This window comes from Aythya marila (genome assembly GCF_965140915.1).
Source record: "Aythya marila genome assembly, chromosome: 3".
In the NCBI taxonomy this organism is placed as follows: Eukaryota; Metazoa; Chordata; class Aves; order Anseriformes; family Anatidae; genus Aythya; species Aythya marila.
Window position 1 is genome coordinate 12,343,780 of NC_139044.1, and position 24,850 is coordinate 12,368,629.

At 48.8% G+C, this 24,850-nt stretch overlaps 4 protein-coding genes across 7 annotated transcripts; 1 reads left to right on the forward strand and 3 right to left on the reverse strand.

The window, feature by feature from the left end:
- Positions 1–138: 138 nt before the first annotated feature.
- LOC309875962 (serine/arginine-rich splicing factor 7-like) lies at positions 139–6,310 on the reverse strand. Of its 2 annotated transcripts, XM_082755771.1 has the most exons (9): positions 6,177–6,310; positions 5,611–5,791; positions 5,324–5,500; positions 4,337–4,411; positions 4,111–4,212; positions 3,569–3,622; positions 1,780–1,824; positions 1,146–1,181; positions 139–453 (listed from the first exon to the last, which is right to left on the reverse strand). In XM_082755771.1, the coding sequence occupies exons 1-9, from the start codon at positions 6,196–6,198 to the stop codon at positions 429–431; spliced, it is 717 nt and encodes a 238-aa protein (XP_082611897.1). In that variant the 5' UTR covers positions 6,199–6,310; the 3' UTR covers positions 139–428. The 2 variants fall into 2 exon arrangements, with proteins under 2 accessions (XP_082611897.1, XP_082611898.1); XM_082755772.1 differs by lacking the exon at positions 1,780–1,824 and having other exon boundaries at positions 141–453.
- A 528-nt stretch (positions 6,311–6,838) lies between these two features.
- On the reverse strand, positions 6,839–9,363 carry GEMIN6 (gem nuclear organelle associated protein 6). 3 transcript variants are annotated; one of them, XM_082756238.1, is made up of 3 exons: positions 9,224–9,363; positions 8,857–9,002; positions 6,839–7,515 (listed from the first exon to the last, which is right to left on the reverse strand). In XM_082756238.1, exons 2-3 carry the CDS (start codon positions 8,982–8,984, stop codon positions 7,140–7,142), a joined length of 504 nt encoding a protein of 167 aa, XP_082612364.1. In that variant the 5' UTR covers positions 8,985–9,002; positions 9,224–9,363; the 3' UTR covers positions 6,839–7,139. The 3 variants fall into 3 exon arrangements, with proteins under 3 accessions (XP_082612364.1, XP_082612365.1, XP_082612363.1); XM_082756239.1 differs by having other exon boundaries at positions 9,321–9,349; XM_082756237.1 differs by having other exon boundaries at positions 9,229–9,323.
- Positions 9,364–10,694: 1,331 nt separating this feature from the next.
- On the forward strand, positions 10,695–18,647 carry SRSF7 (serine and arginine rich splicing factor 7). Its single transcript, XM_082756236.1, has 9 exons — positions 10,695–10,791; positions 11,113–11,293; positions 11,485–11,661; positions 12,546–12,620; positions 12,727–12,828; positions 13,208–13,261; positions 15,469–15,513; positions 16,059–16,094; positions 16,727–18,647. The coding sequence occupies exons 1-9, from the start codon at positions 10,764–10,766 to the stop codon at positions 16,779–16,781; spliced, it is 753 nt and encodes a 250-aa protein (XP_082612362.1). The 5' UTR covers positions 10,695–10,763; the 3' UTR covers positions 16,782–18,647.
- On the reverse strand, positions 16,607–24,514 carry GALM (galactose mutarotase). Its single transcript, XM_082756235.1, has 8 exons — positions 24,200–24,514; positions 23,587–23,741; positions 22,628–22,834; positions 21,853–21,934; positions 19,697–19,838; positions 19,447–19,621; positions 19,206–19,317; positions 16,607–16,764 (listed from the first exon to the last, which is right to left on the reverse strand). Exons 1-7 carry the CDS (start codon positions 24,393–24,395, stop codon positions 19,240–19,242), a joined length of 1,035 nt encoding a protein of 344 aa, XP_082612361.1. The 5' UTR covers positions 24,396–24,514; the 3' UTR covers positions 16,607–16,764; positions 19,206–19,239.
- Between the last annotated feature and the right edge of the window lie 336 nt (positions 24,515–24,850).

A 24,850-nucleotide genomic window follows, 5' to 3' on the forward strand; every position in this document is an offset into this window, starting at 1 on the left:
GGCAATGGTGACACTCCCATAAATCAGAGATCTGTGGAAGTCCTACAACGATTTGCCTGCAGGCAGCCACTGAGTAGCTGCTCTGCCATATTTGGCTCCCAAACGTCCATAGTAACAAACAGCAGGGTTACCACAAAGGATTTCTTAGTTAGAAATGCACGGTTTATTTCAATGCGCCAATAAAAAAGCCCAACGTTTCCAGATCACAGAACATTAACACAACAAAAGAGTTTTGCATTAGTCTACCAATAAGACTTTTAAAAGATCCAAAGTCATGCCAATTGTTGTTAGTCAATAGAAACAGCCTTCTAGGACTAAGCCCTTACATTTATAAAGACACCACAAAATCCCTTATAATAATGTAAACAAAATAAATTTTCTTCTTAAACTTTTTAACTTGAATCCATTCTTTCAGGACATGCACTCCTTCAAGGGCTTCCTGATGGTGAATGACTGAAAGGGAAAGAAAAAGGAGTAAGAACAACTCCTACAGTAAATATCCACAATGCCCCAGGTCTCCTGAACACAGGAAACCTCTTTCTAGTATTGTTCCTCTTCATGCTGTTTTTGTATGTAGTTTGTGATGAGTACTGGAACCCATCCAATTACATTTTTCACACTTGAAGTTGTTAATTAAATGCTGTAAGGGCCTGTTGAAATGAGAGCACTAAACAAGACATCAAGCCTGCTCAAGAAAAGCCCCTCTGAGTCTACTCTCAGGATTCTTACCGTGCCGAGATGAAGGGGAGCTACAACCTGTGTGGTTCCAGGCTGGAGCTAGCCCTGTGTCTGGGTATCACCCTCCCAAAATTCCAGCATTTAATTTTCCAGTTACAGAGAGGAAATTGCCTCTTACTTCACAGCATGCCGTAAGAGCAGGCAGCTGCACAACTGTGGCAGAGCCAACTGTGAGTGTTCACCAACAGGGATTTAATCCTGTCATATGCTGGTGGTCTGCTTCACGCCTTTTTACCCCTTTTCCAGCTGTGCTTGTTTTGTTTGCTCCATTACTCACTTCTTCCCTGGATTCTAAATTCCTCGGGAACTTTTCAACAGTCCATTCTCATTTGGCAACCTTTTCTATTGCACTTTAACAAGGTTTCATGGAAATAGGTTATTATGCTCTAGTTTTAAGATATTCCTACCTTCTCTTTGGAGATGGTGATCTGGACTTTGAGCGACTGGAAAAGAAAAGACAGCAATGTAACTTCTCATTTATTAGCTAGCATACAGTCAAGTCACCACTTTCGTCCATTTCAAAGTGGTAAGAACTGACGTTTTTGCATCCAATGACACCACCCTTAGTGCTGCTGATAGCAACTACACCCAATTTGAAGACTTTAAGCAAGAAGCTGCAGTTGAGAAAGAAAACTGCTGAAAGCTGAAGCCCTCGGGAGAGAGCAACACAGCTTCCAACCAGCTACAAAATAGTCACAGAAATCCTGCAGAGCAGGAGCAGCGAATCAAGTGAAGGCAAGACAGGAGGACTGAGAACAGAGGCAGTGGATGTAAAGTATGCCTCAAATCCTGCCAAAAATACTTTGTCATCACATGGGTTCAATAAGAACGTGCCAGATATCCACAGTCCTGGAAGAATTGCTGACCAACCCATGAAAGTCAGCTATAACAAAAATACGTATATTTTAAAAAGTGGAAAAATGTTTAAAAACCAGCCATTAAAAAGACTCTTCCACATGCACCTAAAATACTGGTCCAAACACATACTTTGAATCATGACAAAAAAAAGTTACTGAGTGCCAGTTGTATTTATACGCTCACCTTTTAGCAGGTAAGCCAGATTTAGATCTACCATGGGACCCAGACCTACAACAGGAGAAAAATAAAGCTCAGCAAAGCAGCCGGTGGCATGCACATACAATGATAGTTAGCTTAACCAGCAACAGCAATTTCACACTGCACAGCATCACAAACCAGAGAGGAATGCTCCGCTCTGGCGCAGCAAGCTTTCCTCAGGACATTTCAGAAGAATCCTTTCTCTCCTATTGCACACTCTATTTGTCAGGAGACAACACTACAAGCACAAGAAGCTCCCCAGCAAAGCTCGGCTGCCACTTCTACAGAACAGAAGGCTTTGTTCCAGGCTCTCCCACAGCTCCTCCCCACCCAGCATCCTTTTCACAAAGGAAGGATAGCTTACAGCATCTTTTTAGAAAATTTGGCTGTTTCTTTTAAAAAACACTAACTTGAACATGGAGCTTTCCAAGATTTTATAATACCACCTGGATGAATTCTGACACTAGAACAATTCCTTCCCCCTCCCCTCCATTTTCTGTCTGTAGCCGTTTATAGGGGGTAATCAATAGTCACCTCACCTTGCCTATTGCTTTATACACATTAAATAACTAAGTGCAGCTGCTTTTAAACCTTCCTGGCCACTATACTGAGCCATCTGTAATGGTTCCTCAATACTGTAACCAGCAGTTTTCTGACTGCATCAAAGTTACACAGAATGGAGTTGCTGAAGTCTACCCAGAACTCTTATTTTGTAGCATGAGCACAACTTCCTTCAGTCAAGAAGATGCAGAAAACCAGCATCTTACTGCCAGTACTGGCAATACCTCGCTCCCAGAGTGCGCCATCGCAAGGACTGCCAGTCAGCAGCTCCAGAAGCAGAACCGTCTGCACTTAGCACAATGCTTCTGTAACTCCAGGCCTAACTACCACTGCTCACACCTGCAACTGCAGACCCCTGAAATCAGCATTCCTCACATTTCAGTAAGAGCATCAGGCATCTTTCCTGCAGGCACCCGACTGTCCCAGAACCAGGAGCCACCAAACATCACAGCAGTACCCAGATGTGCGCGGCAGCAGCCTGCAATCTGAGCCTGCCTAGTCATTTACCTCCTGCTGTGCCTCCTATGCAGTCAGGACAGCTCCAGTAATTGGCAGTCATCATCCTCTTAAGGGCTCAGTGAGCAAGTCCTAAAGCAGCCAGCAGACCCTAACGAAGTGCATCTCTTCACTCACTCTACCACAAGGACAATTTCTTCCTGTCTATCACATTTTTATTAACACAGGAGTATTTGTACATCTTCCTCAACTTCTATTTTGGCATGCAGGAAGCCTCCAGATCCACGGGGATGTGTCAGAGCAGTCCTCAGAAACACCACCTTTAACACTGGGACTCAGGGTCCCCTTCGTTCAGCCCTCCAGAACCCTAAAGCCAAGTGTCCTACCCCATATAACACAGTTCTTATTGCTACAGCAACTTAGTTTCATTCTCAGAACTGTGACAATGCTGAAAAGCCGTGAGCAACAGCTGAGCCAGTGGTAAGAATCTCATTATTGCTTGCATTCTCTACATACGAAACCAGTAATTTTCTAAACTTCTTTCCATCCAGCACAAATCATATATATGCTTCATTTATGGCTTCGTGTACCTAAATATATAGATGCAGCCACAAAAACAGGAGGCATAAATTATTAACATTAAGGGGAAATATTGCTATGCTGCACAACCTTCTAACCCCTTCCTGCCACAAATTTCCTAGGAGAAGGAAGGAAGACGAACGTTATTACTTGTTTTAATTAAAAACATGCAACTTACCTGCTTCGAGGCCACACAACAGACCGAGACCTAGAGCGTGATCTGGACCTAGACCTAGAAAAGAGCAGTGGAAGATCAGCCACTACTGTGCGACTCATACAGCAGGCATCTTTCAACGTGGTTCTCTGAAATCACTAACATTATGCAAATAATGAAAGTTACTCAAGTTACTTCCGCAAAATTAGCAGTATTATTAGAAAGCTGTAATAGATTTGACCAGTAATATCATCCACGTAAGAAGTTCCGCTGCCCTGCTTTAAGTCATTACTCTGTATCCTTGAAGACAAAGAAAGCCTTGACCATAGATCAAAATCACAAACCTAGTTTTAGAACACTATGGAAAAGATCAGAAATGGTTGTTCAGAGTAAATATGCACAGGTTTCTAACTTCAGATAAAAGGTTCAGGTTAGCCCAGGGATGTAACCCCATGAAGTTTCTGATGAATGCTAAGGACTGCAGAAAAATGAAGTTAATGCTAACTCCAACAATTACATTCCCTTCAACACCATTGTGAGCTTAAAACTTAACAGGTAACATGTACCTTGATCTCCTTAAAGATCCAGACCGTGACCTCCGAGGTGAAAATGATCTATACCTACGAGGAGAGATTGACCTGGACCTGCGGTAGGAAGCTGACCTTGATCTACAAAACAAAGACAAAAAGGCAAGTTACCGTGAAGTACTTTTCACAAAGAGTACAAAGGGGTACAGAGTTGAGGGAGAAGAAAGAACAGTAACAAACAAGCGCACAACAGCCAGAATCTTACCTCCTACCGCGACTTCGACTGCGTGACCGAGAATACCTCCTTCCTCGGGACCTGGAACGGGATCTAGACCGGGACCTGGGTTTAGGTTGGAGAAAACACGTATCAGAAACCAGCTTCACCTACCACTGCATGAGGCCCTGCTGAAGTCAAAACTTTCAGACAACTAAAAACAAAATAAAAACAAAAACAAAAGCCACATCACTAGCATCTTGTGAGTTGGAAAAAATCTCTGGGCCTACTTGTCTTGAGCAATTTTACTACCTAGAAAAATGTTAAGAGCTGAATTACATTGCAGAATTACATTAGAATAAAAAAACACTGTAATGCGTATTTAAAATAAACCTTGCAAGTTTGCAGGTCGACCCTCTTTGGCCCAAGGTCTAGCAGATCTAGACGATCTAGAAGTATCTATAGCCGATCGCTGCATCTAGGTGTTCTCTTCAATCTAACGACGATCAAACTGACAGCCCAATGAGCCAGGGTGAGGCTTGATTGACGCAAGAAGATTTTTCTAGCTGGGAATGTGGTCAATCTGGTGTTCCTCTTTCTAAACCGGAGGGGGGGCCCCAACTGAAAGCCAAATTTACTGTTACGGCGGTCACCGTCTCAAATTTTCTGCCCTTAAAGAATAAGGTGAAGCTACGTGTAGATGGCTCGAGGGGATCTGGCCTCTTATGCTGATCACCTCAAGGTCTAGGAGGATCTTAAGTGTCGGATTTGCAAGGCGCCTCAGCATGAAATCTTAAGGCTCGTGACATTCTGAATCAAGGCGACTGACTCAAACGAAGAAACCTGAAAGGTTTTGACCAGGTTGATTATTAAGATAGTAACATTCGATATGTATTAGCAAAAAAAAAAAAAAAAAAAAACTGAAATACACCTGTTGACTTACAGCATTAAGAGTTTAAACTGGCTTTTTCTTTGCTAACAAGAGCTACACAAAAGTGAACTGGCGAAGCAACCCAGCCGCGCCACTCCCGCACATACCTGCTCCTCCTTCGGCGACTATAGCGATGGCAATCATAAGCATAGTGGCCTTTCTCACCACACTCATAGCATCTGTCATTGGGGTCAAAGGGGCGCCGGGCAGGAGGCCTGTCATAACGGGAGCGACGGGGCATCCCCGTCGACACTTCCACTCTCACCCTGGAGCCACATATTATCCTGCAACACACGGAGATTGTTAGCCACAAGAATGGTTTTCTCCCCAGTGACTGCAGCTTGGAGGAGAGGCAGCGTGGCAGCCCGCAGGGGCCGTTTCCCCACACACGTACTTCCCGTCCAGTCCCAGCACGGCGTCCTCAGCATCCCTCGGGTCTTCGAACTCCACGAAGGCGAAGCCCGGCGGGTTCCTGGCGATCCACACGGTTCTCAGCGGCCCGTAGTAGCTGAAGGCTCTCTCCAGCTCGCCTTTGCCGGCGCCGGTGCCCAGGTTCCCCACGTACACCTTGGTCTCTGAGGGGGGCAGCGGGGCGGCCATGTCAGCTCGGGGCCGCCCGCACTGCGCAGGCGCGGCGCGCGAGGCCTTCAACGCGGCCACCCCCTCCCCCCACTCCCTCCCTCCTTCCCCGCGGCCCTCAGGCGCCGCCATCTTGGGCGCCGCCTCCATTTTGCTGCGCGCCCGCCGCCATCGCTCCCCCCCCCCGCCGCCCAACGCCTCCCGCCACCGGCGGCGGCCCCGAGCCGTGCGCGGCGGGCGCCATCTTCCCCCGCAGCCGTTCCCGGGACAGCGGCCGCGCTCCCTCCTCCCCTCTCCTCAGCGCAACCCCCCCAGTACCCGCTCCAGCCCCGCCGGTCCCCGCTGAGGCGCCCGGTACCCCCCCCTCCCCTCAGCCCGTACCGTAACGGCCGTATCGCGACATCGTCCCCGCTGCAGGCCGGGCCCCGCGCGCCTCCCCTTATATAGAGCCCGCCGCCGCCGCGACTGCGCGCCCCAACGGCACCGCCGCGCGCACGGGGCGGGGCTCGGGTCGCCAGGCAACGCGGGGCGGGGCGGGGCGGGGCGGGGCGGGGGGAGCCCGCGCCTCGGCCGCGCGGAGGTCTCGCGAGAGCGGCTGCGCGGGGGGAGGAGCCCGCCTCGCGCCTTAGGCGCCTGAGGGGAGCAGTGGAATAAATAAATAATGGGGTAAAGCAGCAGCAAAGTGGTAAAAGGAAACCAAATCGCTCCAATTACAGGGAATTCTGTGCAACAATCGTCCTCCGGTCACTGCCGCGCTGAAGTAGCAAACGTGGATGGAGAACGACACACGGTCTTAATGCCCCTTTGCATGCTCACTTCCAATTATCCTACAAACCTCATCCCATACAATAATTAATGTGCTAAAACAGAAGAAATGTTGTAGGAAAGGAAAAGCTTTCCAACACATCTTGAATGTGGCGTGGGAATTCAAGTATCACGATTCCTTCTGGAAAAAATAAAGATGTGTGGCAAGCAGTTCAAATAAACACGCCTACGCCGCTAGAAAAGTAACAAAATTAGTCTCAAAGGCAGAGGAAGTTTAGATTTCTAATATTTCACTTTCATAATACTGTAACAAAAAGTATAGCTATACATCAATTTAATACAGCATTATTATCTGACTGATTTTTTTAACAAAAAAATAGTGCATGCAAAATGTTTTGTGCTTGTACCTCACGCTTTTTACTCCTTTTTACACATTTTACTCCTTTCTTAAGGAGTAAAGGAATTCAGACAGAAGCCCCGACACGCAGCGTTATGGACGTAGGCGTGCTGACCCCCAGGACAGTCCCTAATGAGGCTGGCAGACCCGTTCCCGAAGGCCGGTGCTGGAGGCAGCAGAGCTCACTGCCTCTTTTCCAGGTAGCGCTGTATCAGGCCCTGAACGCGGGACAGGATGATCTCGTTGGAGCTGCTGCACTCCTCTGGGCCGTACGGCGGGTCGATGGTCAGCACCCCCGCCACGCACAGCGTCCTTCCTGATTCTCCTTGCTCTGTCACGGGGATGTGGTTTGCTTCCAGCCAGCTCTTCAGGTCATTTTTCCTCTTGTCGAGCTCCTCCGGGCTGTACGCTTTGCTTTCCTCGGGGGCGAATATGCAGGAAAGCCGTGCCTTCATTTCATCGTCCGCTTCCTGCAGGACGTCGACCTCCTGGACAGCGTGGCCCAGCACAACTACAATGGACACTCTTCCGTTCTCTGGGAAGTTTGCCAGGACAACACTGCCAGGGAAAGAAGGACGTGTGACTGACTGTACCTAACTGAGGACAGAAACACAACCCAAGGGGCTCAGAGGTGAGTGCTCAGAAACCTCACTGCAACCCAGCTATTTAGAAAATACCAGATAGTCAGGGTTTTTCTTGAAAAACATGCTATGTCCTTAAAATGCTGAAACTGTGGGGCTCTGGGGTAACTTCTGACCTGGAATTTGAAACTACTTTAGGTACTACCAAGCAAAACACTGTATTAGGGGGGAAAAAAAAAAAAAAGCAGCAGGATGCATCAGAATCAGGGCTGGGGATGTAATTTGGGCAGTATTCCCAACCTTGCTAAAGCACCCAAAGTCTTCCAACATTAAAAAACAATGCCATCACACGTTAAACACGTAGAATGCTGAACGCAGTGGTGGCAACTAAGAATGAACATCAGAAGCTTTTAATAGGTAATTATTAACATTTAATTATTGATCGTAACTAAAATAGTAATATATGTATTTTTAATGAGTATCGCTAGCTTCTTAACTGAAAACTATACATGAGTATTACACCAACAGCACACGGCAGCAGGTTCAGGCTCATGTTGTAGCCATTTAAGACTGCTGCCTGATCTTTTCTCAAGGGCACTTACATTCCACAAGTCCTAAAATACAATCAGGAAAACAACTTGTTACACTTCTAGCATCTCCTCCCCATATACCATAGAAGAGAACCAGAAACCATTTTCTCCCTTTTGTGAGAAGAAAAAATCCAGAACTCTACGCCAGCAGTTTATTAATTTGCTGTTGTCACCGTCAGTGGAATAAAAGACTGTGTGTGGGATGTGCAATGAAATATGCCATTAATTTTAGCCTTGGCCATCCCCCAAATCACTCACAGCTGCGGAAAACTTTCCCATCAAAAAGGCAAGCATCTCTATGAGAACATCAGAGTATCAGAGCTGCCACATAACTGAAAGAACAACCATCTCGTCTGAAACACAGCACAGGCTGGATGTTTTAGTTTCTAGCCTCCATCCCGTGCTCCTGTTGGACAAGCTTGCAAACAAAAAGATATTAAAAACCTCTTGCAGCACAGAGCCAAATTTCTGCCTGTTCCCTCATAAAGCCAGCATGAATTCAGCTATTAGCCATCCCCCAAACTTACCAGTTCCTTGAATGAAATTAATGTGGATTTAGGCCTCATCAGCTATTGTTATCTTTTTTTCTTACACCTTGCCAATTAAACACAGAACCTCAACATGTTTGTTTTTTTTTTCCAGATAAGTTTGCTTCATTCTTCGGGTCCTCTTTTCCTGAAAAACTTGTTCTCCCTGAGCTTTAGAGAAGCAAAAGCTTTGGTACTTACTTGGCAGAAACTGGATCAACTGTTAAGACCCATCCTTCATATTCATTTTTCTCAGCTGCTGCAACTTTCACCCTTTTGTTCACGTACGTTTCCCAGTCTAGAGGGCTTTTCATTTGCCAGTCATTCATATTGCCTACACCCAGAACCTAGAAAACAGCCAGAGCAATTAGCAGAAGTAACCAATCTCCTTGCTTCGCCCTTTACATCAAAATTTGCCTCTAGGTAAGTCTTCCACACATTTTAATCCACTTTTTTTTTTTTTAATGCAAACATTACAAACACTCAGGGCACTGCGAGCTGCGGGTGCTCTCCCACTCCATCCCCCGCACCAGCCACCCCCATCCAACGTGGGGGACACCCGTCCCACCTCACCCCGTGATGGGGAGCGATGTGGGGAGGCCAGGGGGCTGCGGGCACCTGGTTCCCGTCCCCTGCCGTGCCCCCGGTGCCCCCTCCTGCCTCACCGCCTGCGGGGCCCCGGCCAACGAGGGCGGGCGTGGGCTCGGCCCGGCCCCGCCGCTTCCTGCCGCCAGCCCGCCCCGGGTTTTGTGAAAGCAGCCGAATGGAGGCTGCCGAGGAGCGTCCTATAACGTGCTAGGGCTCAGCAGCCATAGGGGAGGTGTTGCTGTTCAATGCGTGACCCCAAATAACGCGTGGGGCGGCTGCAGCCAGCGTGCGAATCCTGGCTCGGGTCCTCTCCCACGTTAATGCTTCCAGGTTCATCCTCGAGGCATCTGCGACATGCAAACTGCTATTCTTGCTCCCTGAAGGTTTTATTTGCGAGCTATTAATAAACATTTTTTTTTCTTTTTTTTTCTTTTTTTTTTTTTTTTTTCCAGAGAGCTTCTGTATTTTAAGACTGCTACTGAACAGCTCCCCGTGGATGAAGCAAACAAGCTTCCATCGTTCAGGAATAAATGAAAATGTGGTGATTTTGTGATCGTAGCAGGAAATAAAATATTGCAGGTATAAAAGGAAAAAATTTGGTATTTTGCAGGCTTAAAGAGGGATTTTTCTTTCTTCTGGTAGTGTTTCAATTCCCAGTGCGGTGGATTTATGGATGAGTTACTTTATCAGCTTCTGCTTTCTCTCAGATGTAGTTTACTAAGGAAGCAGAAACTAGCAAATTTGGTTGTTTCACTGTAAGAGCAAGCACCAGTGAGAAATCTCAGCTCCCATTTGAAGGAAAATCAGTGGAAAGAATGACTGCAGTGTTCTCAGATACATGCACGTGTTTCTGTGTATTACACATCTCAGTCCTTTGGGATGTAAATAACTTCCTAACTGGTGCCTTTCTGCATCGGGCTGGAGAGGATTTTGTTCAAAGTCACTTGGTGCAAAATGCCCTAAGCATTTCCAGTTTTCTTTCTGGTCTCACTCCCTGAAGTTTTGTTGTTGTTGTTTGTTTTTCTATGCTGAAAGTTTAACTATTTGCTCTAAACAAAGCCTCGACAGTTTATTCTTCCCTGCCATCTGAGCCTCGTCTGACAGACGCGGGTCGCTACCGCGGGCAGTTACAGCTTTCTCACCGCAAATTCAGCCATAAATAAGCGCTTCATGAGGCAAAAAACCGCTTTTAGGATGAGAACAGCTCCTCTCCCTCAGCCTCATCGCAGCTCCGTCGGGGAAAGCGCGCTTCTCCTCAGAGCCGCCGCTCCGGAGGCGCTTTCTCCCCTCAACCCCACAAAGCCCCTGCCGCTGCCGGAGGCTCCGGGCGGTGTCGCAGCGGCTCCCCGTGTCCCCAAACCCCGGTCCCGGCTGTCCCCGTCCCCTTTTTTCCCCTCAGGCGACAACCGGCGCCCTCCCCGCGCGCATGCGCGGTGCCGCCGCCTGAGGGAGGGTGGGTGGGCGGGCGGCGAAGGGCAGGCGCGTGCGCGCGCGGAGCGGCGGCTGGCGGAGCCGTTAGGATGTCGCGTTACGGCCGCTATGGAGGCGGTGAGTGACCGGGCAGCGGGCGGCGAGGAGGGGACAGAGCGAGGGAGGGAGGCGGGAGGCGGGAGGAAGCGGGGGGAGACGGCTGAGGGGAGCGGAGCCGGGGCGGGAAGGCGAAGGAAGGGAGGAAGGGGAAGGTGAGGCGAGGCGGCCGTTAGGCGCCGTTGCCGCCGCCGCCGCCATTTTGCGTCAGCGGCGGCGGGGGGCAGGGGTGCGGCCGCGCTGCCCGCGCGGGAGGCGGGAGGGGGCCGCGCTCACAAGATGGCGGCGGCCGCCCCGAGCCCTCAGGGCTGCGGCGCTTACCCCCGGCTCCCTCCCCCTCAGAGACCAAGGTGTACGTGGGGAACCTGGGCACCGGTGCCGGCAAAGGCGAGCTGGAGAGAGCCTTCAGCTACTACGGGCCGCTGAGAACCGTGTGGATCGCCAGGAACCCGCCGGGCTTCGCCTTCGTGGAGTTCGAAGACCCGAGGGATGCTGAGGACGCCGTCCGTGGGCTCGATGGGAAGTACGTGAGCGCTGCTGCTGTTGGCGGGAGCTGGCGCCATTTTTAAGTCTGGAGAGAGAATCGGTGTTCCCTTTCCGTTTCTTCTTTATGTAGTTCTGGGGCTTTTCTCTCCATTATTGTTATTATTTTTTTTAAGTGGTTCTGCCGTAAACGTTAGCAGTTAACTTAGAGCCATTATTGTCTTATTTTAGAGTGATCTGTGGCTCCAGGGTGAGAGTGGAAGTGTCGACGGGGATGCCCCGTCGCTCCCGTTATGACAGGCCTCCTGCCCGGCGCCCCTTTGACCCCAATGACAGATGCTATGAGTGTGGTGAGAAAGGCCACTATGCTTATGATTGCCATCGCTATAGTCGCCGAAGGAGGAGCAGGTACGTGCGGGAGTGGTGCGGCTGGGTTGCTTCGCCAGTTCACTTTTGTGTAGCTCTTGTTAGCAAAGAACAGAATGTTACACCAGTTTTCTTTAAAACTTAACTCTAGCGTAAATGTATAGGTGTATATTACAATTTGTTGCTATTTCTATCGAATGTTACTATCTTAATAATCAACCTGGTCAAAACCTTTCAGGTTTCTTCGTTTGAGTCAGTCGCCTTGATTCAGAATGTCACGAGCCTTAAGATTTCATGCTGAGGCGCCTTGCAAATCCGACACTTAAGATCCTCCTAGACCTTGAGGTGATCAGCATAAGAGGCCAGATCCCCTCGAGCCATCTACACGTAGCTTCACCTTATTCTTTAAGGGCAGAAAATTTGAGACGGTGACCGCCGTAACAGTAAATTTGGCTTTCAGTTGGGGCCCCCCCTCCGGTTTAGAAAGAGGAACACCAGATTGACCACATTCCCAGCTAGAAAAATCTTCTTGCGTCAATCAAGCCTCACCCTGGCTCATTGGGCTGTCAGTTTGATCGTCGTTAGATTGAAGAGAACACCTAGATGCAGCGATCGGCTATAGATACTTCTAGATCGTCTAGATCTGCTAGACCTTGGGCCAAAGAGGGTCGACCTGCAAACTTGCAAGGTTTATTTTAAATACGCATTACAGTGTTTTTTTATTCTAATGTAATTCTGCAATGTAATTCAGCTCTTAACATTTTTCTAGGTAGTAAAATTGCTCAAGACAAGTAGGCCCAGAGATTTTTTCCAACTCACAGATGCTAGTTCTTTAGTTGTCTGAAAGTTTTGACTTCAGCAGGGCCTCACATGTAGTGGTGGCTGAAGCTGGTTTCTGATACGTGTTTTCTCCAACCTAAACCCAGGTCCCGGTCTAGATCCCGTTCCAGGTCCCGAGGAAGGAGGTATTCTCGGTCACGCAGTCGAAGTCGCGGTAGGAGGTATGCTTATGTTTGCATCTCACTCTTGTTTGTTTCTTTTACTTACAAAAAGCCATGTTTGCACTGTAACCTTACTCAACTGTAACCTTGTTTGGTTTCTTTGCAGGTCCAGGTCTGCTTCCTATCGCAGGTCCCGGTCCGTTTCTCCTCGTAGGTCTAGATCTGTGTCTCCCCGACGGTCCCGATCGGGTTCCTTGAAGAGATCGAGGTAATTAGTAGTAATTTCATATAAACTCTTGTTTTTGATTTCATTGCTGCCTTTCTTTTTAATTAAGGCATTTGGAAAGGTATAGGATAGCAGACTAAAGGTGTTGATTGCTAGAAATCAGGCTGCTAGAATTCAGACAGAGAATACTTTAAGAGTTTTTGATAACCCTACTTAAAGTTCTGGTGATCCAGTTACTCTTTTAGGCCTTAAAGAACTGCATATCCCAAGATGAATTTTGATGCCTGAAATGTTTAAAGATACTTTAGGTTTTATATTCAACATGTGGACATTATTCTACATAGTGCTGTAACAGTCATTGCTTCTAGTTGAGTTGACTACTTTGATTTTTATTTTTGATTTTTTTTTTTTTTCATTTCAGGTCAAGATCAAGATCCAGGTCTAGATCCAGGTCTGTTACATGGCCCCGAAGCAGGTAAGATCTCTGCAGTAACTCGGGACATGTAGTAAAGTTGCTTAAGTCTCTTGAGGCTTTCTGGCAGCTGTTAAAATGTTCAGAGAAAGAAAGAAGTATTCTGAGTGTTCAGCTCAGGGGTCTGAGGTTTTAAAGACCAGTGCAGAAGACTGCACTTTCTTCTTTTGGTTTTGTTTGGTTGTTTTGTTTTGCATACTGCTAATATCTAGGTCTTCATGGTCATCACAAGTACTGTTTTGATTAATTTTATTATTAGTTAGCTAATATAGCAAACATCTACGATTAATCTGAAAAGTATTTTGCTTTATTTAGCTCATATGAGATTATGGATTCTTCAAATTACTTGTCAGAAATTAGGATGTCTTTTTGTTAGCATTAAAGTAAAATATCAATGCTCGTAACCAGGCAAGTCCTGAAGGACTTTGCAGTGCTGTGAGTGTTAGAGCTGTTTTTAGCTGCCTTGAGTACTCGACTGTTTATTCACGAAGTGTCGTGTTGCAGTAGCTGAATTAAATTTGGGATAAACACCATGCCAAATTATTTTGCACCGCCAGACGTACCATTAGAATGATGATCAGATTGGAGAGAAATACAGGATGCAGGATGCCACTCATTCTCTTATATATTGTGGTCTAATGATTCCACAGTAAGTGACTGCAGCGTGTGTTTCCTGAGAGCTGGTCAAGAACCACGTTGGTGGTGCATGACATGGGTTGATTGATTGGCTTTAGGGAGCTGTTGTAGGAGGATTAAGAGGGGATTGAAGTTCTACTCTGAAGGAGACAGTGCTGCTCTTTCCCCAGCCCATTCCTGGGCCTGCCGTTCTGCTTTAATGGTTGCCCTTTGAAATAAGATAGCAGTCAGTGGTGAAGAAACACGTGCACACTCAAAAGGGAAGCTTCAGCTGAAAAGAGTAAGTGGAAAAGCCTACAGCTGCAGATGAAAACTTCACTGCTGAAAGGTGGTGGTGGTGGTGGAAGGCTTTTCTGAGGGGTGGAGCAGCAAGCCATGACAGGAGTTCTTATGGAATGGAGAGCTGCAGACCAAAAGATGTCATAGCTAAGTGCAGAAACTCGCAAAAACGTTTTGAAAGCTAGTGAAGAGAGAAACACAATTCCCCAAGGCAACAGAGCCATCCTTTTTATTGATCAATTGCACTTTCTCTACCTGTTGATAAAATGTGTTGAATCTTAACAACAGTTGTTCCGAAGTGACTTAACACAGCTTAGCGTTGTTCAGTGCCAATGATGAGCAGAAAACAGCCAAGGTCAACAGGCTCTCAAAAAGAAAAAAATCTTGATTTTGTTATCATTATTTTCTTTTTTTTAGTACCAGGATGGATTTCTGCAGTGTATAGGGTGCTATTAGTGTAATTTCCAAACTCTGTATTGTGACATGTTTAATTGTAAGTACAGATAAAGTGATTGAGGCAGAAGAAATTACAGAAATAAAAGCACAAAGAAGTGGCAAAATATTGGTGTTTAATTTATAATGAAGTCACTGTTTAAATTTCTACATCAGGCAGTTGAGAGACTATCACTGTAGAAGAATCAAAGGAATGCAGAGCATCCAGAGGCAGGCTCTCAATTCATAAGGAAGACAGGCTGAATAAGTATTACATGAAACTTGCTGGGCTGACAGCATCAAAGCATGCATCTGAAAGCAGTTAAGGAAAGTAGAACGCTTCCTTTGGGAACCTACAAATTTCAGTTCTTCTTTGTAAGTGGTATTAGTGTTCTCCTGGTGCACCAATCTTACCTCAAAAAGACTTGACGTTTTTGGCAGTCTTTTCACAATGCCTGAATTCATCAGGTTTTACATGCATTTGTTAAAATATTATTTTAAAAGATGAAGTGTTCTGAAGAGAAGATGTTTGTAGGATGATGCTGCCTGCAGCCAGTTTCAACTACAGTGGTAGATGTCACTGCAGCCTAATAAAACTTGTTAGTTAGAAGCACGGCTTTGTGAAGAAGCTGGTTGCAACTTGGGTAGTTCACGCATTCCTGTCCCCTACATCAGCCTGCACAGGTCATCAGCTTCTGATTTAAAAACTTTCTGCTGAATCTTAGCAGGAAAGGTCCTGCAAACTTGCAGCATTTTGTCTGTGTTCAGTGTTAGAGTTCTTACACGTTTGGTGTGACTTACTGTCTTCATGTGGGAACGTGCGTGCCTGTGGCTTTCTTGCTGAGCTGTGTTTTCTCTTCTAGGTCTAGGTCTCATGGCAGATCTAAATCCGGCTCTCCAGCTAAGAGGTGAGCATACAGAGATAAAGCCTGCAGCAGTATCTAGAATTTAGTATTGTGTTTTTTTCACAGATAACAAAGCCCAGTCCTGAGAAAAAAGTCCCCCAAACACAGGTGTCTATTTCAGATAAGATGGATTATAAAATTTTCTCTGCGGGTATTTGGAATGTATTCCTTACCCATCTCCTTGTTCTTATATAGGGAACTGTTTAGTTTGTTTAGTGCTCAGTTCTGTTAAATCAGAAAAAGGGCTTAATTTTTTAATAATGCTTCTGAAAAACATTTGGAGAAATCTATGGCGATGTGTTCTCAAAGCCTCACCTCAGTGAAACGCTTTGTTTTTATACACTTGCTTTCTTTACTACAAACGTTTGCATACAGTCAGTCTCCACACAAAATGAATTAAGAACCACTGCCAGAGTAAAAGCTGATTTGAAAACTTTGCCATCTTCAAGATGGCAATAATTCCGTTGCTATGCTGTTGTGTTGTTTGTTTTTACTATAAAACACCCCTTTTAACTTTGTGCTGTGTTTACTATGTTCTGTTTTGACAGTCGGTCAAAGTCCCGATCACCATCTCCAAAGAGAAGGTACGTTGGTCTCCCTGCCGGTAACACAGACTCTGTAGAGCTGACGGTTTAATACCTGCACTGATCTCTGCTGAGGAGTTTGACAGCTGCTTTTAGGAAAATACAGGGAGGGTATTTTGCTGAAAAGATGTCACTGACAGAAATAATGTGACTGGTTTTACGCGTGGTTTTATGTATGTGGTAATAAATAATTCCTCAGTGTTCAGGTCTTGCCTTTGGCTGCTCCCCTGCTAATTTCAGTTCACTGGTTTTAGTGCACAGAGACTCTACTGGTGAGCTTAAAGCACAGAATAAGTGCAGGAATCAGCTTTGAGTCTCATTAAATCTGCAGTGAGATTGGGGAAGGTAGTGCAGTAACCTGGCATGACAGTCGGTCTGGAAGATCGAGCCTGTTGATTTTACTGCTTCTACTCAGATTATGCAAAAAATGTGAAAGTAGTGAATGTATTATCTCTAATGTTAAATAATCAGTCCATTCAATTTGTCTATAGTGGTTGTTTTATTCGTTTAAAAAAAAACAGTGCTTGAAGGGTGCTGGAGTAGTCTAGGTAGCCTCCTGTTGTTTCCTTCTCCCGTGTTTGTGGATCCCCAATCACTACTCAAATGTTAACTCTGGATTCTTTCCCTTTCAGTCGTTCACCATCAGGAAGCCCTCAAAGAAGTGCAAGTCCTGAAAGAATGGATTAAAGTTATGAATTTAACCTTGTAGGAAGAAAGTTATTTTGCTTACATTATTATAAGGGATTTTGTGGTGTCTTTGTAAATGTAAGAATGTAGATAGAAGAGTATATCAACTAAAATTTGGCATGATCTGGGTCTTCTGAGTTAGTCGCACCAATAGACTAGCGCAGGTCTCTTTTTATTGTATGAATTAACTTCCTGTGATATGAAAATGTGGGACTTTTTTATTGGCACATTGAAATAAAATGTGTATTTTTAACTAAAACTTCTCTGTAGTAACCCTGCTGCTTCTGTTAACGTTTGGGCAATTTTAGCTGTGTGCCATGTAACACGGATGGAACATGTCCAAGTGGGAATGACTAACAGTAGTGTCTTCTCAGCCACTTGTCACCTTTATTGTTGAGTGGTCTTTGGTGAAAGGATCAGTTTCTGATTTTAAAATGGAACTTAAAATCTGTCCCCCCTGTCTGCAGATGGTTAAAAATTTATCTTTAACGGGCATTCGTTTTTCTCCCTGATCTAATTGTTCTGCTATGCTGACTCTGGTGCTTGACTAGTTGTAATACCAGATGCCCTCAAATATAACAATGAGCTTTTGTTCAAAACACATACTCGAAGTGAATAACGTCTGCAGAAACATCTAAATGTTAATAACTTGATAATTGCTTCTTTGACTTGTTGCATTTTTAGTTCTTTAGCCTTTTAGTATACTGAAAACTTTATAGAGTGTCTCAAGGCACGTTTCCCTTTTTTGAGGGGTGACGTTAGGTCGTCTGACCTACTTTGTGAAGGAACTTAAGAGCATGTGTTTGAGAGACAAAAGAAAGTGCTGTGAGGCTTTCTACTGCTGGCCCAGACTTTCCTCCTTCAAGTGAAAGATCTCACAGCTGACCTCAGGAATGCTAGCCTGCTGCACAGAAATTGGTACGGTTTTAAAACAGCCCAGATCCCGGAGACAATTTGGTCGAATTAAGCTAATTTTTTAGAGCAAATACACACCTGCAGGATTAAGGGTTTGTATATAGCTATGTCACTCTGTGTTTGTCCTCATTCTGTAGTCAAGAATTGCATGGGAAGGCACTTTGTTGACGCAGATCACAGCAAAAGACTGGAAACAACGTTAGACTACGAGCAAACAAACTGTTGGTTTGTGAGGGGGGAAAAAGCTAAAATATTTTTTTACTGTGGTGGGAGAGCTACCAGAAACAAATGCTGGCTTTGGCAGAAAAAGAAAAAGAACTAAAAAAAAAATTTGTCTAAAGCACTGAAGTGTAAAGTGAGGCCTCTCTGGGCTTTTAATGAAACCTGTAATGCTGCTTTCAATGTGTAAACCATAACAGAGCATCTTAAATGCAAGAAAATGCCAAAATGAACCTTGGTCACACCTTTGGTAACCCATGTTTTTCAAAAGAAAAACCCTGTTTCCTGTGAATAAGGGCTTCATGGAGCTTCTTCAGTGTGTGAGTAAACAGTGCAGGTGCTGACTGTTGTCACGTCGCAGCACTCCCTGGCCTTCACGCTTTGTCCTGGTGTCGTGGTGCTTGGTGTCCGCGTGGACACCGCTGCGGTGCTTAGTGGGGGGACCCAGAGTTTGGTTTGCTGGGTGCAAGGACTGAAATTCTGGCAATATCCCTAAAATTCCACCAGGGGAGCGTCAGGGTGCCATAAATGTTGCCCTGGAACGATGTAGCGGAAATGCCCGAAGCCTGTGACTTGTGTTTGGAATGCTTTTTGGCTGTGTGTTGCCCGCCTGGTTTATGGCCTACCTGCTGAGAAGCACACGTACGCTGCTGCTCTGGAATTTGATCAGCTTTTTTTTCTCTCCTGTACTCATAGGGCGAACCTACCCCGCAATAAACCTGCAGCCTGACACGACAGCTGTGCTGGTACCTGTTCTTTACCTCCTGCAGCTGTGTGTTCACACCTGTGGATGGAGGTAACCTGCTTCGCTGCCACAGCAGCTGCTGCTGGCTTCAAAAGGAGCCAGGGGAGCTGGGATTGTCCCAGCACCCTGTCCTGCACAAAGCTCTGTGTGTAGCAGTGGTACGTGTGCCGTCGGGGTGCTGCCAGCAGGGCGTGCAGATTCGCTGTCCCTGCAGGGCCAAGAAAGCAGCACCTGCAGCTTCTGGCCCTTCGCTGAGAATAGCTGGTACCTGTATGGACTTCCTCAAGTCTCCATGTGAGTTTTCGCCCTCTGTAGGTTGAGATCTGATGGGCTGTGTCCCTAAACGCTGGGTTTTAGGTGCGTTTTTACTGCAGAACAGAGCTTGTTCCACAGGGTGAGGCTTTGCGGAGGCTGCACAGCAGCAGAGTTAAAGCGAGCAGAATCCAGAGAGGAGGAAACCAGCTCCCAAGCGGGTCCCATCACCTAGGGCAGCTCCAAATATTGAACCTAAACTTATTTTCGGGTAACCTGCTGGAGATGCTTACCCCTTCCTGCGGCAGGAACCGTCCTCCCTTGTCCTCAGGCGGTGCCGAAACAGAACCAGGTGGTGTGGTCGTACTCCTCCCCGGGTGCTAGCAGGGTGCTGGGGAAGTGGGGCTGCAGAGAGGCAGTACGCGCTGGTCACAGTGGCACCAGAGAGGGCTGGGGGGACACATCCCCGTCCCTACAGCCTTCCCGGGGCAGAGGGAACAGACCCCAAAAGCCCCCCAGCCCTGAGCAGCTTACCTGGTTGACGGCATCAGGCCAGTGCTGGGTTTCCAAGCAGAAAGCTGAGTGTTTGGGGTAGGTGGCAGCACCTTTGCCCTTCAGGGAGCCGTCCAGGTTGTTCCCAGTGTAAAACTGGAGGCCGGGCTGCGTGCTGTGAACCTCCACGGTCCTGCCCGTGGGCGGGTGGTGAGCCCTGTGGGAGATGATGCCAGGGGCTGGCGTGGGCACCCGTGGCCCTGGGGAGACCCCTGGGGGGTCCTGGCCCTACCTGGCCACCAGGCGTCGAGCCCGTCCCGGCGGCAGGCAGAAGTTGTGGTCGAAGCCGTCCAGGTGGAACTTCCTCAGGTGCTTCCCCAGCTCCACGGGCTGCCGGAGGTCAAAAGCGGTGCCCTGCACGGCAGCCACCTCCCCTGGGCAAGGAGAGCAGCAGCGTCAGCGCTCACACACCCTAAAATACCTTGAGGTGAGCTGTAGGGGCACCCCTTGTGCTTGAATTTCAGCTTGGGACTGTGGGGCCTGCAGCCTGTCCTCCCTGCTGCTTTGATAGGGCTCCCCAGGCCTCTCATCACCCTTGCGCCCAAAATTGTGTCAGAACATCTCTGCCAACGCAGGGCACCAGCCCCGCAACCACACCACATTCACACAGCAGGCAGGATTGGGGGATTTTCCCCAAAGCCACGTTTTTCCACACCTAACACCGATGGGCTTCCAAGGGCTACCGTGGGGACAGCTGCGTGGGCATCCCACTGCCCTGCTCCCTGCTCTGGTTCCTCTCTGCAAGCCCTGAGAACCATCCCCCTGCCAACCAGCACCCTGCTGTGGCTTTGATCCTATCTGAAAGGAGCGCGTTTACAGCTGTGGGGCGGAAAAAACCCTCGAGAAAAAAAAAATAAAAGGCAGGTTGCTCATGTTGATGTAGGCATGTAGGTAAAATACGGCAGCTGTTGCATGCAAGGGCTCCGAATTGAAGAGCTGCACAAATCCTGTCTTCACCCCCAGGGCTAAAACCCTACACGGTTTTATTGGCCTCAAAGGCTGCGTTTAGGCAGAGCTTCAAACGGGTGCTGCAAGAAGCCAGGGAGCGAGCTGGCTGCGATTGAGTCGTGCGAGAGAAACTGATTGCTGGCCCTCAGAGCAGCTCCTGCGCCCTGGTGGAAACAGCTCCGTGGGGAATGCAGCAGGGGGAGCAGGGCAGCGGCTTTGCTGTGGCTCTGGGCTCATCCCCGCTCGAGCCCTGGCGTTAAAACCAGGCTGAGCAAAATCTGTCGGGTGCACGCTGCTGCAGGCACACGCGGTGGTTTGGTGAGCCCAGGCGTGACTCTAGTTTTAGCAGGCACCTGAGCTGAAAAGCTTTCATTTGCCTTTTTTTTTTTTTTTTTTTTTTAGCTTCTCTTCCTCTCCTTCCTTTTTCTTTAAGAGCAAGAACAGAATTATACTTCGTGTTCTTAAAAGCAGCTCCCCCCAGCATGAACCCTGCTGTGAGATCTGTTTTGCAGGGTTGGCTCCTGCTGCAGCTCCGTGCAGTCGCCTGCGCAGCACAAGGGGGTGCTGGAGCGGGCACGGGGAACACGTGCTCTGCCTCAGCTCACTTGGCTTGGAGGCAGGATCGTTCATGGGGTGACACGCAGCAAAAATGGTATGGGGAAAAAAAAAAAAAAAGCCCTGTTTTCTCCTTTTTAGCCCCGAATCAAGACTGGGTGCAAAAGGCTGCCAGCCTGCTTCTCTGCTCCGAGTCCAGAGACAGCAGCAACACCACCTTTGTTGGATTCAGCTGCTTAGTATGCAAAATGTGCTGCCTTCCTTAACGGCCTTTCCTCCTTTTGGACATTAAAGACAGGAAAGAAAATCGCTGGTTTTGTGCGCTCAGGCTCCCAGCCAGCAGTGTCAGCTCCCCTGTCCTCGTTTGGGGACTGATGGCTCGGCTCCTGCAGCAGGGATGATGCTGGGATCCTGGGCACTGAGTTCTCTCCTGCGTTTGGGCATGGGCTGATCTTATGGCAATAAGATTTGGGGAAGTTAGCTGGTGATATCATATAGAAAATCCCAGTAGAGAAGTGTCGGAAAGCCAGACGCTGCCAGAGGAAACAAAACGGGCAAACCTTTAAGAGCTCGGTGCCCCTTTCTGGTGGCCCCAGGGTGGCCAAACCAGCCTGGAGGGACATCTTTTGGCCCTGTGCTGGAGGAAGCCTGTCTCCTAGGTGGCTCCACCTCACAGTCTGGCTCCTATTAGCACCACAGGGCAGACATCAGCCCACCTTCACCACGTCTGGGGCTGGTGGTGGCCCCCGCTCCCAGTGCCTGCCCCTGCTCAGCTGCTGTGGGGTGTCCTGCTATGCTGGGGTCCCCCAGGTCCTGCTTTGTTCCCCTTTTGGGGCAGTGCTGCTTCCCCCATCTGCGATGCCGTCCCCAGCAGGTGCCACCCACCGGTTGGGATCTTGGTGTCGTCCACGGGCAGGTAGGAATCTGCTGCGATGGAAATCTCGTGGTCGTAGATGTCGGGTGAGCCCTGCGGGAGGAAAGGAGGCGCTGGGGGTCCTGCAGCGGCCCTTCAGCCACCCGTGTGTGGTGGTGCTCTGCCTGGCAGTGCCTGGGGAATCTCCTGGGCAACCTTCCACCTCATCCCCATCAGAGGGCAAAGGGCAAAAGTGGCAAAAACCTGCACGGCACCTCCTTCAGGAGGCTGTCAGGCCGAGCGTGCACCTTGCCAAGCAGCAGCACACTGCCAGTGGGCTAGCCAAAACGTGCTGGGTGCTGAGCACCCAACAGCAGGCAAAAAGGGGAAGGAAGAGAGCGCAGGGGGAAGCGAAGCCCATCCTCCTGGCTCGTCTCCTGTGCTCTTCTTCCTCCCTGGCAGCCTCGGGGATGCTGGCAAGGGACCTGCTGGGCGGGAAGGGGAGCAGGATCAAAGCTTGAACCTGCACGTCACCATCTAATCTGAGCAGCAGTTTGGTGCCCAAAGGTCTCCCGTTCCTCTGGAAACACGCCTGAGCTGCGTGCCACAGGTGTTGATATTGCTGCACCACCGGGAGGACAGACTGAGGGGAAACTAACAACTGCGCAGGCATTTTTAGGGCAACGGCACGAGCAGATCTGCACTCCCTCCAGCAATTTGTCCCCACAAGCCACATTTGGGGTGCCTGGACTTCTTTACCTCTTTTTTAAGGTGTCCTTCCGTGGGGTTGGGGCTCCCCGTGCCTACCTGCCCTGCCAGGTTGAAGTACGCGTGGTTGGTCAGGTTGACGGGCGTTGTCTTGCTGCTCTGAGCTCGGTAGTTGATGGCCAGCTCGCTGCCGTGCAGCGTGTAGGTGACCCAGACCTTCAGCTCCCCGGGGTAGCCTTCCTCGCCGTCGGGGCTGAGCCGAAAGAAGCAAACGCCGTTTGGGACGACCTGGGGGCTCCAGAGAACCTGCAAGGACCGCGCGTTAGTGGGGCAGCAATAGGGGATGCAGTGCCCTTCTCTCCTTGTCCTGCTCTGGGCTGAACATGGGGAAAGATGATTGTTTTTTTTCCTATGAAGTACTGAAAACCAACGTGCCCTTGTTGAAAAAGAAAGAGGGAAGTGGTAGCAAACCCAAATACCAGCCTGCTGGCTCTGGCTGACCAAGGGAATGGGTTTTTCCATGAGCAACCGAAGAAGGGAAGTGGTTTGCTATGGTCCGGGTCTGTCCTGGGCCTCCCTTACTCCATGCCTCGTTGAGACCTGGCTGCGATGGGTTTTTGTGCTGCAGCTGGACCTATGTTCCCCTTCGTGTGGAGGGGACTTGTCAAAAAGCAACATTTTCACCCAGTTTGGGAGCTGAGGATGCCGAATAACCAGGCTGTAAGCTGCTGTGTCGTCAGAGCACACGCCGAGTGCAGCACTGAGGCCTTGAAAGATGAGGAAAAACTGAGGAGATGGCTGAGACAGCCACAGCCAAGAGCCAGGGCATCTCGTTTGGAAGTCCAGCAGGTGTGTAAGTGCACCCCATGAGCTTTTGATCCCTGTCTCTGCGACTGAGGAGATTATTTTAGTCATGTGGTGCTGCTTAGTGTGAGCTTTACTCCAGACCCTCTGACTTTTGCCCCCTCGGCCTGGATGTTCCCTCACAAAAAATAAAGAAAAACCACCATTAACCCAGGAAAGCCGCTGCAATAACACGTTTGCAGCCTGATGGTCACCTTGTCGAAGCCCTTGGCTCCGCCGTGCAGCGAGTTGGGCCCGTTGTTGAGGAAGAGCTGGTACTCCTTGCCCTCCACGGTGAACCTCCCCTTGGCGATCCTGTTGGCCACGCGCCCCACCACGGCTCCGAAGAAGGGGTGCTTCCTCGTGTAACCTGCGTGGGGACAGCGGGGCGCTGTGATGTGGGAGGACGAGGGCAGGACGGGTGATCTCCAGGCGGCCCTGAGGGCTCGGAGATGTTCCTCACGGCGTCCTCTCAGCCCCAAGCAGGTGGCTGCGGCCCTGGCATCTCAGGCTGGTCAGCCGGCTGGTTGGTAGGCTTGGTAATACTGATTTTTTTTTTCTGAATTAGACCATTCTGTGATTCTCTAATCATTGATTGGAACAGCTGGGAGGGGACTTGTGTTGCTCACAGATTTGCAGAGAGACCTGAGGTGCCAGGCCTGCCAGAGGGGCATGCTGCGACCTGGGGCCACCGGTGTTCCCACTGAGCCCAGGGCTTGTGTTACTTCAGCCCGTGATTTTGGGGGTTACCCTCAGAAGGACTTGGAACAAAATCTCTGATTTCTTTTTTTTTCTTTTTATTTTTGAAGGAAACAGATTCAGACCCACCTTCCAGCGTGTCAAAGCCCAGGACAATGTCCGCAAACCGCCCGTCCCTGCCTTTCGTCTCCAGCGCGGCGATTATGCACCCCAGGGACAGGATCTCCACTCTGACGCTGTCCGACTGCAGCACGAACTTCTCCACCTCCCCTCCTCCTTCCTCCAGGGGCATGCGCCCAAAAACCTCCCTCTTCACCTCCGCCATCGCTCCCCAGGTCCCAGCCCCGCGCCGCCACCAGGAAGGAAGCCGGGGAGGAAGCAAGGGTGGCCGGGAGCGCAGCAAAGAGGGTTTTGGAGAGCAGAGTCCTAAAAATCACATGATTGCCTCCAGCCTGGCGGAGCTGGGAGGAGTCGTGCCGTGCACCGGCTGCCCTGCGGGCTTGGATGTGTGCTGAGAGGAAAAAGGTTTTTTTTGTGGGCACATGGCTCTGACCTGGGCCCCATTACACACCGTCCCTCAAAGTACCACCTCCACGTTTTCCCTCAGCCTGCAGATCCCCAGGAATAATTATGTAATTGGTACACTTTTTTTTTTTTTTTTTTTAATGAGGAGCCAGTTTCAGATTGTTTTCCTGACAAATACACAACTCCTCAGACTCTGAATATTCATTTCCAGCACAGTGCTTGCCTCCAGGCATGCCAGCACCCGGCTCCCAACCC